Here is a 12206-nt window from a genome sequence, read left to right as displayed (position 1 = left end):
ATCGATCGACAGCTCAACTCCATTCAACAACGCTTGGGTGAACGTCTTCCGATGCACCAGCGCAGCCACTCGCAAAGTTCGTCGCGGCAACCCGACAACAACGGCCCGTGCTACTACCACCGACGCTTCGGGGACAGAGCCCGGCAATGTCGACCACCCTGTTCTGCTGGGCATGCGGAAAACGCCAACGGCAGCTCGTAGAGACGGCCGCAAGCTGCCATCCGGAGGCTGTCGCATCTTCGTCAGCGACCAAATCACGAAGCAGCGGTTCCTTGTCGACAGCGGTTCCGACATTTGCTGCTACCCGCGATCCCATCTTGAAGGTCCTCGTCCGCCTACGTCTTTCGAGCTCAGCGCGGCAAACCGCTCTACAATCAAGACGTACGGCTCGCTCTGCCTGCACATCCAGCTCAGAAACATACGCGGTGACCTTCGCTGGAATTTTCGTCATCGCCGACGTCGCCGAGCCAATCATCGGCTCAGACTTTCTGGCCCACTACAACCTCCTTCCGGACTGCCGCAACGACCTCCTCATCGACGCGACAACGGGGCATTCCACACCAGGCCAGCAAACGACCGCCCAACAGCCAAGCATCAAGGTACTCAGTGTTGACAATCATTCGCCGTACCACGCCATCCTCGCCGAATTTCCCAGACTGACGCGCCCCAGCGGACTGCCACGCAGAGTGCAGCACACCAGCGTGCACTACATCCGGACAACTTCAGGCCCCGCGGTTTTCTGCCGCGCCCGTCGCCTTGCCCCGGACCGCATGCGCATAGCCAAAGCAGAGTTCGAGGCCATGCTCCGCGAAGGAATCGCCCGCCGCTCTGACAGTCCATGGGCCTCGCCGCTCCACTTTGTTCCGAAGAAGACCGAAGGCTGGCGGCCCTGCGGAGACTACCGTGCCCTCAGCGCGCGCACCATCCCGGACAGGTACCCTATCCACCACATACAGGACTTCGCCAATCGCATCTATGGCTGCCACGTGTTCTCTGTGCTAGCCTTGGTGAAGGCGTACACACAGATACCCGTCAATCCGGATGACGTCCCGAAAACGGCAATCATCACTCCCTTTGGCTTGTTCGAGTTTCCCTTCATGAGCTTCGGCCTGAGGAACGCTGGACAAACCTTTCAGCGCTTCATCGACGAAGTCGTCCGCGGCCTCGACTTCTGCTTCATTTACCTTGACGACATACTGGTATTTTCCCGCGACGCCGAAGAGCACCACAGGCACCTTCGTCTGCTGTTCCAATGCCTCGACGACCACGGTCTACTCGTCAATATCCAAAAAAGCACGCTAGGCGCTTCCGTCGTCCGCTTCCTCGGCCACGAAGTTTCATCTGAGGGAACTCGGCCTTTGCCTCAATGCATCTCAGACCTGCAAAGTTACCCTCAACCCACCACCGCTAAAGACCTTCGCCGTTTCCTTGGCATGCTGAACTTCTACAGGCGTTTCTTGCCACACGCTGCCGACTACCAGGCTTCCCTTCATGATGCTTTGGCCGGCCTACGAGGAAACCAACCCGTCACGTGGACACCGACGTTAGCGAGAACTTTCGAAGATTGCAAAGCCGCCCTCTGCACCGCCACGCTCCTCACCCATCCCGTGCCAGACGCTCCCTTTGGACTGTTCACGGACGCATCTAGCTTCGCCATCGGCGCCACCCTCATGCAACGCGTGGAAAACACCTGGCATCCCTTGGCGTTCTCCAAGAAGCTCGAAGCTCGGAAAACGACCCCTTCAACCGCCAGTTCCACTGAGGAAACCACGACTACCGCCCCGACAATGTTGCCAGCCTACTACGGAGAACTTCTGGCGATATACGAAGCAGTGCAAGACTTTCGCCACATTCTGGAAGCACAGAACTGCACCATCTATACAGACCACAAGCCTCTTACCTACGCCTTCTCTCAACGTCGCGACAAACTCCCGCCTGCACAGCACAACCAACTCTCGTTCATTGCACAGTTCACCACCGACATCCAACATGTCAGCGGGAAAGACAACGTGGTCGCCGACGCGCTTTCACGTGTAGCAGCCATCAGCTCTGTGCAGATAACAGCAGACGTCCTCGCCGAGGCTCAGACTACGGACACCGAACTGCAGGAACTTCTCAAGGGCACGTCCTCACTTCAGCTGCAACAAGTCCCCATCCCAGGGTCGACAACTACAATCTGTTGCGACATGTCGACAGGACGAAGCAGGCCCTATGTGCCCCTGTCCCATCACCGTGGTCTTTTCGACCAGCTCCACAACCTCAGCCATCCCGGCATACGCGCCTCGACACGCCTCGTGGCTGACCGCTACGTCTGGCCCTCCATGCAGCGGGATTGTCGCACCTGGGCGCGCTCCTGCATTCAATGCCATCGCGCTAAAGTCACCAGGCACGTCACGTCACCACTCGGAACATTCCCTCAGCCCTCTGGTCGGTTTGAGCACGTCCACCTCGACATCATAGGACCCTTTCCCCCGGCTGGACCCTATCGCTACTGCCTCACTGCCATCGACCGCTACACTCGATGGCCTGGCCTCTCGAGGGAATCACCGCGGAAGACGTGGCCTCGGCCTTCTTCTCCGGCTGGATTGCCCGTTTCGGCGCTCCCCGCCGCGTAACCACCGACCAAGGGCGACAGTTTGAGTCTCACCTATTCAGGCTCCTGGGATTGACCATCGGGTTTGAACGCTTGAGGACCACGAGCTACCATCCCTGCGCCAACGGAATGATCGAGCGTTTTCACCGACAGTTCAAAGCCGCCATTATGTGCCACCCGGACTCAACCTGGTTCGAGGCCATCCCAGCTGTCATCCTCGGTCTTCGCGCCACCTTCAAGCCGGACATCCATGCTACGCCAGCAGAGCTCGTCTACGGGGAACCACTCCGTCTGCCAGGTGAATTTGTCGCAGCTCTGCCATCCAGCACTACGACGTCAGACCCCACCGACTTCGTCGCCCGGCTCCGACGCACCATCGCTGCCTTACGCCCGTCCCCTGCAGCCCACCATAGGAAGCCCACACCTTTTGTGTTCAAAGAGCTAGCATCGTGCACGCATGCTTTCCTCCGCGACGACACCGTCCGCCGGCCTTTCCAGCCACCCTACAGTGGACCCTATCTAGTCGTCCATCGCGACGACAAGAACTTCACCCTGCGTTTGAACGGGAACGACGTCCGCGTCTCGATTGACCGACTCAAGCCCGCATACATCGCGGCGAACGAACCTGGCAGCGCCACTCTTTCAACTGGCGTCCTTCCACAGCCACCGACGTCGCAGCCCACTCCTTTCACGACACGCTCTGGACGTCTGGTACGCCTCCCAGATTTTTACAGACCCTGAGGGCTCTGCACTCCGCGGGGGGGGGGGGTGATGTGACGACCACTGCGCACAGACCTACGCAGCCTCCGTCTCGTCACTGATTAGCCCGGCGTGACACAGCTACCTGCTCCAACACGCTTCCGATAAAAGACAGCGCCACGCAGTTTCGTCGGAGGCTTACGTCACCACTGCTGGCTATATAACCCAAGCTACCAAGCTTGGTTTCATGTTTGTTTCTCTAACCTTCCGAAGCGCAGCATCGGCATGCTTGCCCTGCTGCTGCTATTACGTTAATAAAAATTGTTTTGTTTTATGTTGGGATCCGTCCTTCACCGGCTCCGCATCCCACACATTCATTTTAAGCAAGTCCAATAACACTTGCCGTTCTGCCCAGCGACTGCAAAAAAGAATAGTTCAATTTTAGCATTATTTTAACAAAACTCGTCAAAACAACACATGTAATATTTTCTGGCAAAGTTATATAGAAAGCGCGAAAAGATGGTCTGTGATGTGCAATTAATAAATTTAGGTATTCCTCATTTACATGCTTGTATGAGTATAGCCAGCTAAAATGTGTGACTGATGTGCATAGTGTCATATAGTGCAATATAAACTGCAGAAATAGGCATCATGTTTCAATCTTTATTACTTGTGATCAAGAATAAATAAAAAAAATCACAGCATATCCACGGAGTGAATGATGATGAGTGGGCGAAGCTGCGGAGGTTCATCGGTAAACCGTGAATCTTCCGTGAATTCTGCCCAGTACATCATCACCGACGTGAGATCGGGCGCGTTTATACTAAAGGTTCGATGAGTTATGACGACTTGCAGCTCACTTTAATTTTACATGTACGCTGTGAATTTTCATTGTTTAGAAAACCATTGCTTTAGAAAACATCTGGCGTCTTTCGTTAAGCAGCTGGCGTCTTTTCGTTTTGCTTTAGAAACATCTGGCGTTCTTTCGTTTTGCTTTTACAAAACATCTGGCGTCTTTCGTTGGTTTTTTTCATCAATCAACGGCGTTTTGAACAAAATTTTTATTGTTTAATCACGTACAGGAGGAATCTCACCAGGCACTACCTTGGAGGTAAACAATGGCTGCTAATGGGAATGAGAGACTGAAGAAGTCGGCTTTTAGGTAACACTTACACTTCCACTTCTACGAACGTTTCCTACTGGAACATGCCAATGGCTGCTAATGGGGAATGAGAGACAGAAGAATTCGGCTTTTAGTTAACGCGCACGCTGCGAATTTTTTATTGTTCAACAACGCACAGGAAAAATCTCCCACCGGCACCACCTTGGAGGTCAAAGCGTAAGACTGGTTACGCACTACGACTACTACGACTACTACGACTACGACTACGAGGGACGAACGGGTGCCGCCTTAAGGAGCTTCGCCCCTAAAAGTGGTGACGGCTGGAGGCATCAGACTTGTGACTTGCTAGGCTGTGACTCCTGTTCAGCGTGAGCACCATAAAAACGGTATCTGAAAAGCAGAAGGTGATATTATGATGATAAAATGAAATTCCAGCATAAGTTTGCAAAATCTACACAAAGTAGTTCACATGCACATAATGAAGGCTCAGAACAAAACAACAAATGCAAACCGGCATGGTAAGGAACCAAGTTTTTTGCCGTTATCGTGTAAAACAACTTGCAAATAGAGCTTTTGTAACACGTCGCTTGGCGACAGACTTGCAGCACAAGATCACGTGAGCCTCTTTAAACAACAAACGAAATTGGTTTAAGCTCCTTTGCGTGGGTGCCACTCACCTCTTTTCCTACGTCGTCTCGTCCAACCAAAGGAAATGTAGGACCGACTGCCTCGTTCGCTTTGATTTATTTATTTATTCATGATACCTTACAGGGCCCAATAGGGCACTGAGTAAGGGGAGCAAATACAAAGCAAAATATCACAGAAAAATACATCAACAAATACAGGGCGAACGCCGCTGTTGATTTTTCCATCAAGAGCGGCGAGGCGCCAGACAAAGCGACACCTTCGTTTCTCCGAGTGTGGCAGTCAACTGGAGTGAAGAGGCGGGAGAAGTGATCCGGGATTCTGGGAATAACCACAACACACACACTGCTTATTAGTATTTAAAAGCACCCTTTGTTCAACAAACCGTTACTGTACACACATCTGACACGAGTGTTTCGTTCGAAATAATTTCCCAACGAAAACAAATTTTCACGTAAAAGGCAACGGGAATATCGTTTCGCAATAGGCACTGGCTATGCACGAATGAAAGCACTTCTTTTCTGAGAAATAGCTTCAAAATTTGTGTTTAGAATAAGCACGGCTTTGCGCCAGCATATTCCGACACCCGGCAGTCAGGGGCACGCCGTGAGCGGTTACTGACCGCATGTTTTACAAACGTAACCCATCCTTCACTGCTCAGCAAACACATTCGAGTATGAGTGCACGAACGACACCCAACGCGCGCGGACGCCGTCTACGTCGAGATCAGACATGTCATATGCTAGAATTAGCGCACATAACTCCCACAATCACGTACGCTCACTTTATTCTGTTATAGCGTCATCGCAGATGTTGGAAAACCACGAAAACAGCAAACAGAAATGAAGGAAAAAAAATTGGCCGCGTATCTGCGTGCTTCGCTGCAAATGTCGTGTAAAGACGATAGAAGAGGCGCTGTGTGAGATATGGACGCCATCTGACAATACGTCGGGAAACATGAGTGCTGTGTTGCGTGCTGGTAGTCCCGGCGCAGCAGCAAGCGAAGACCGGCGGTGACCAACGCGACCGGCGGGGACGCCAGCCAGCCCGAAAACGCGGTTTGGCGCGAAGCGCTGAAGCAGAGAAACGTCCGCACTCAACGAGTACTCTCCACACACTCTTTTATTTACACGTCGCCTGGGTAAAACAGGAACGCCAGAGCGGCGCCCACAACCGGCAGCCTGAAGGCCGCCCACAACGCTGCTTTTTCATTTTTTAAATATTTTTTTTCACCTTCTTGGCCTTCTCAAAACTAAAGCTTTTCAACACCAACCCATGGCATTCGTACAGTGCAATACAGAACCGAAACCGAAACACAACAATGAGCTCGTGCGAAGGGCACGGAGGAAGGCAAATTTCAGCGCAGTCGCATTTTCAGCTTTGTTGAAACAGCGCTCACTAGACGACGACGAAGTAAAAGAAGGCACAGGACAGGCGCTGCCTGTCGTGTGCCTTCTTTTACTTCGTCGTCGTCTAGTGAGCGCTGTTTCAACAAAGATGAACGCATACCAACTCGCTCAAGCTTCCATTCTTATGCATTTTCAGCGCAGCTTAAGAAACTAGGGTCCTTAAAATTATGTATGTATGCATTTTCTGTTAAAGGAACACGCCACCTAATACTTACCTAGTGATGTTGCACCTCAGATATGCATGATATTTACTTTTTGATCGACAACGTTCACAAGTATGAACAGCCATACCAGTTCAAGACGGCTGGCCCTTGGGCAAGTGGTTCAACTTTGGCCGGGTAGCTGAATCGAGGGACGTGCCGACAAACAGAAAGACAGAAAGACAGACCAAAATTTCTGCGTTTAAGTTCCCCAAGAAAGACTATCGTCTTTAAAAATTACACCATTTCCCGCTAAAGGGGACCATGAGGCGATGCGAAGCCGGAGCACTTGCACGATCGCGTTCCGTTGGCGTTCTTTGGGCATGCTACTGACCTCGCGTCGGGGAACGCGAAGAGAACGCTACGCGCGTCTTGTCTTCCCTCTAGCCTGGCCGTTAATTCTCACAGGGCGAGCGGGGAACGCAGTCGGCAGGCGTGCGAGAGGGGGCAGCGTAGGAGAGGAGAGAGAGGGGGAGGGGACGCGCATGCGCTGGTGCTCATCGCGGCGTTGCGCAAGAGAGAATTTTGGCATGTCTAGCCCGCGTTTCAGAGAAAGATTGGAAAGGGGGAGGGGAGAGGGGAAGTCAGAGGGTGAAAGGGGAGAGCGGGAGTGGAGAGGGGAGGGGAGAGGGTATGCGCATGCGCAGTAAGGTGGTCACGCCGCACACCACCACCACCGGTTGGAACTCCGCCATAAGATACTTCGCATCTAAAAGTGCACGGCGGCGACCGCAAGAATGCGCGCCGTCGAAAGTCTCTAGCTTTGTCGCCTTACCGGCGAGGCGTGTCCAACTTAAGTGACTAACGCGTACATGCTGGAAGCATCTTACTATATCTCCACTTCAAACCACGGTCCGTCTTTAAGCCAAGAAAAAACCATAATATATAGTTCGTCTAAACGTTCTGTGGACGGACTTTTCTTCACGTTCCCACGCGCGGAAGTACGCTGCACACTCACGGATGATGGAAATGCTGTTGTGAAGTAGACTAAAGCGCGTCTCAAAACGACATCTTCCACATTCAGCAGTGCAGACACAATGTGCGATCAGCAAAAAATGACCCTTGATAATTGTTTGCATCGCTCATTTTATGGGAGCTTGTACAGCAGCGTGCATAACGGTGTCAACCCGTTAACTGACAGCTTTAGTTGGGCATCCGCAACAGCCCCGCGGACGCAGGCTGCTGTTGGGAATGGCTGGCAGATAACTTCGGCACAGCTGCTGCAGACGCCCAGCTAAAGCTATATAATTAGTACACACGAAAGCAGTACACTCACCGTTAACCGGCGCACGTTGTCCGTGTCCGCAACTCCATGAATATCCCGTCCTCCAAGCGTGACTTCGAGCACGGAGCCTGGCGTCAACGCCACCGAAGATGCGCATTTTTGTTCGAACACAAAACTGCACAACAGGCAACTGACGCAACCCGCGCTACCGACGCAACGCATTCCAAGAGATCGAGCAGACTGTGAGAGCAGGCCTTGGCGCGGAGCCAGCCCGTTTGGCTCCGTCGGCGAGCCACCGCGCCACAAAGACGCCAAACGGTGAACGCGCGACACGTATGGCGTGTACGATGGTGGCTTCATCACGGAAGCCAATCGAAACGTGCTTCAGGAAAGTCCCGTGACACAAGCCGAAATGCTAACTCTCTTTCTCTTCATCTACCCTGCAAGAGGGGTCGAATGCATACCCGAAGAGAGTCACGCGGCCTTGACCATCTTTTGACTCTTTTTTTTTTCTTACAGTGTAGTCACGCACATATTGCTGTGTATGGCCAATAAAGAACGCAGACCTAGCCACGCCGATTGGGGCTTTGTGTCGGTGTCCATGTCTGCAGCTTCACCTCGAATGGATCAAAATACAGGTCAAAGGCCGGAATACCTGGCATTCTTATGAAGGCCGGACGCCGGCCGGAAACGACAATAAATCGCTTTCTACGCGCACTTGTAATTGATGGTATATTGATTAAACTTGCTTCAAGTCGTTAGTAAAGAAATTAATGAGTGAGCAACTAGCCTGACAGTCCTACCTGATGCAGTGGTACGTTGATTTGAACTGAAACCGTGCTACGAAAGGCAAAGAACAAATTTTTTCAGCTGCCTGTAATGCAACCGTCTCTTTCTTTCTCTCCCGCAGGCGTGGCCTTGCAGTCGAACCGCAAAATGGCCCTGGATACTGCGAGTGCGACAGCGTTATCTAAGCAGTGCCGCTGAAGCGTCAAATCCTTCCCACGTGCACAAATCTAAACGATGAATTTTATAGCACACATCATTTTCATTGTTTCAGAGAGATCAGTTACATTGTTTTGTAAGGAAGAGCATTGAAGGATGAAGACGTAGGATGCTCCTTTAAATAAAGCGTTTTTTCATGTTATCGAATCGTGTACATCTATAAACACATAAATCACAGAAATCAGTTAAATAATGATAGATATGCCTCGTAAGAAGTGTGCCGAACCGAACATGAACCGATCTTAGAAAGTGTTTATTCAGTAACTGAAAATAATTGGTCCTTGGTTTAGGAAGAACGTGGTTCAAGTTAGAGCACTGCACGGGCTCGGGCCTACCCGAAAACCCGGGTAAAGTAGTTTTCACGGCGGGCCCGGGCCGGGCTCGGGTTTGAGGAGGCGGGCTCGCGTAGGGCAGGGCTCGGACTTTGCTCAGTTCTTAAAGGGACACTGAAATAATACAATGAATAGGTTAAGACTGATAAAGTGTGCTCTGAGAACTCGAATGTAGTTAATTTCACCATCATAAGGAGAACATCAAGGGCAAAGTTCCATTTTTAAATTTCGTGCCAAAATTCCCGTGCGTGACGTCACAGATTTGAAACTGTATTTGTCGTATTCTGGGGACATTGGGTCAACGAAACCTCTTCAAACTAGGCATGAAAGTCTATGGCCCTATCAGAAGTTAATGTACTTAATTTTTACCGATTAGGAACTACGTAGATTCCAGCAAACGCCGTCATAATCTATGACGTCACGGTGTTTGTTGCACGAATTTCAAGGTGGCGTCGGCACCCGCATTTTCTTTTTGCGCGTTTCCATTAAACGTATATTCATGTTTAAAGGCAAAGTTTATTACCTTGACGAAATAGCTGGCTTGAAATAAGAATCGCGAATTCTATGCCGGGTGATGTCCCCTTACCTCGAGTCATATCCATCCAATGAGTAAGCGTCGAGAACAGGGGCGAAGCCAGAAATTTTTTCGGTCGGGGGGGTGGGGCCCGGGCAGGCATACGCGGTGGAGTGTCATTTTGTGCTGTTTGTGCTATGGCAACAAATAAATTTAGGGGGTGGGGGGGGCGGGGCACGGGCGCGGTGTGCCACCCCCTGGCTACGCCCTGGTCGCGAAGCTTATTCGCACCTTTATTACCAAACTGGAATGAACACCGAAAATAGATCGCAATGACTTCGTCCACCTACTGCCAGTCCTGCCAGTGTAGTCTTACCAGCGTAGGCCACCTTCTAGCGGTAGAACATCGTTAGGAAGGCATACACCATTAAAATATGAACAAAAAGAGCTCTGTGCAAGCTCCGCGTAACAAAAACTGCTGAAAATGCAAGGAGAAGCCCTCAGAAGCATTTATAGATTATAGGGAAGAGTGGCAGAACGTTCGGGAACGAGAGAAATGAAGGGATCAGCTTGACAGTCATTTTCATTCTGCAAAGGTCCAAAAAGACATCCTAAATTTGTTCCAGTGTTGAAAGTTAAGAACTGCCGACGTCTTCACATTTCGCAAGGCAGACGTGCGCCGCTGCGGGTATAGAAGCCCCCGGAAACTAAGCGCCAGTTTCGGTTTCAAGGAACATGCGCGCTCGTAGCGATTGCCGGGCATCCTAAGATTTGGTTGAACGAAATGAGATTGATGTGGATGTTTGTATTTATTGCCAGGCCGCCCACTTTGGACGCACAGTGCGCTTGCTCAGAATAAATGTTTATTCTCTGTCTCTCTGTGTCGAGTGTTTACAAGTAAAGAAATTTGACTGAACTGCAAAGAGCTCTTCTGTTGTTCATTTGTCTCTATTTCTTATTTTGTGAAACTTAAATCGGGCGAAGAGCGGGAACTGGCAGACTTGCGTTCGCAGCGCTTGCCTCCGCTCACCCTTGCCACTCGCTCAGCGATATCACAAGTTGGATAGCGCTCAGTTATGTCACTCGGTTGGCGTGCGAAGGATGAATAGGGAAGTATAAGACATTTCATGGGGCGTGCAGCGAACAGAAGCTGAAGGGAGCCAAGTCGAGGAAGCCAATCGAGTATTAGACGAAGGTGGCTAAATCGGGGCGTCACATGTTTTGCGCGGCTCTATCGTGTGTTAACCTAGGGATTTCCAGTTCCGCAAAGGTTTTTAAGGTTTCCTAGTGACTACTGGTGATCACAAGTATTTGGGTCCATTATTTGAGCAGGTATTCATTTTGCATGAGTACATGAGAAAATTCACTTCCTTGCAAGGCTCTCGGGACTGAAATAAGCACAGTGTCGCTAGACTAACTCATTATAACGAGAGCCTACCTGTTGCCGGCAAAATCCGTTTAATGAATGGCTTGAATGCGTGTTGGTTCGGCGATACAGTTGTTTTATCGTTTACTTTTGCCATGTAGTTCAAATGATGTGAAACAACTATAGGCTCCTTCCTGTTCATGGAAATGCATGTGGCCAGTTTGAAACATTGCGAGTCTTTACTTCTAATACAGTAACTAAAATACATGTAACGGGCTCACTGATGCTTTGAGAAATCGTTTAACAGGGAATGTCGCTGGAGCCAACGTTTCGACAAGCGGTCTTTTCTTCGTCAAGGCAATGCTGCTGCCCTGACGAAGACAAGTCGACTTGTCGAAACATTGCCTCCGGCATTCCCTTTTCAACAGTTTCTCATCGCTTCAAGCCCCCATCTTCCTGTGAACTTCCGTCTTGTTTGGTACTAAGTTCTGCAAGAAAAATATGTTCGCCGTCATAACAGACGTGATTGAGTCAAGGACGACGTGGCCTGCTCGCGGTTGTTAATTTTTGCATTGGTTCGGATATTCTGAGTTCAATGCTTGCTCATTATGTGCATATTTCAGTTTTGAATTAAAGCTGGTTTTGCAGATTGACACTGTCACACTACGTGTATGTCTGTGTTTTCTAGTACGAAACCTATGATATGAAAAAAAAGATTTAAATTTTACTTATGTCGATCTAGTTTTGTGTTATTGAGAAATTGGTCAGCTTTAGTTTGTGCATATCACAACACACAAAAAAAATTTAGGAAATGGTTAACTAAATTTAGCGAATGGCCGCGTCACCCGAGCGGCCAGCGCACCTGCAAGATAGCACGCACACATTCCGCTTGCATGCGAAGTGGGAAAGGAGGGCTTCTGCGGCAACCCTCCACCTCTCCGTTTCGCGCCTTTCCCTCTATTTGCTTACCTCATGAGTGACGTCATGAAATAAATTTTTTACTTGTGCACTATTTCTAGTAGGTAATCGGCAGCCGCCAGTGGTGGAAGCGGCGCTGCCGCAGCGTATCAGCGTGCGAGAGCGCGTCCCATGGGA

General features: G+C 50.5%; 1 protein-coding gene across 1 annotated transcript in view; it reads left to right on the top strand.

Moving 5' to 3' along the window:
• Positions 1-9122, top strand: part of LOC119399286 (beta-hexosaminidase subunit alpha) — a 276820-nt gene extending 267698 nt beyond the window's left edge. Inside the window, exon 13 of the mRNA XM_037666102.2 lies at positions 8805-9122. Within this exon, the coding sequence (XP_037522030.2) occupies positions 8805-8868 (64 nt within the window). The 3' untranslated portion in view covers positions 8869-9122. The remainder of the gene's footprint in view (positions 1-8804) is intronic.
• The last annotated feature ends 3084 nt before the right edge of the window (positions 9123-12206 follow it).

Source organism: Rhipicephalus sanguineus, chromosome 7, assembly GCF_013339695.2.
Source record: "Rhipicephalus sanguineus isolate Rsan-2018 chromosome 7, BIME_Rsan_1.4, whole genome shotgun sequence".
In the NCBI taxonomy this organism is placed as follows: domain Eukaryota; kingdom Metazoa; phylum Arthropoda; class Arachnida; order Ixodida; family Ixodidae; genus Rhipicephalus; species Rhipicephalus sanguineus.
This window is presented reverse-complemented; position numbering and strand designations above follow the sequence as displayed.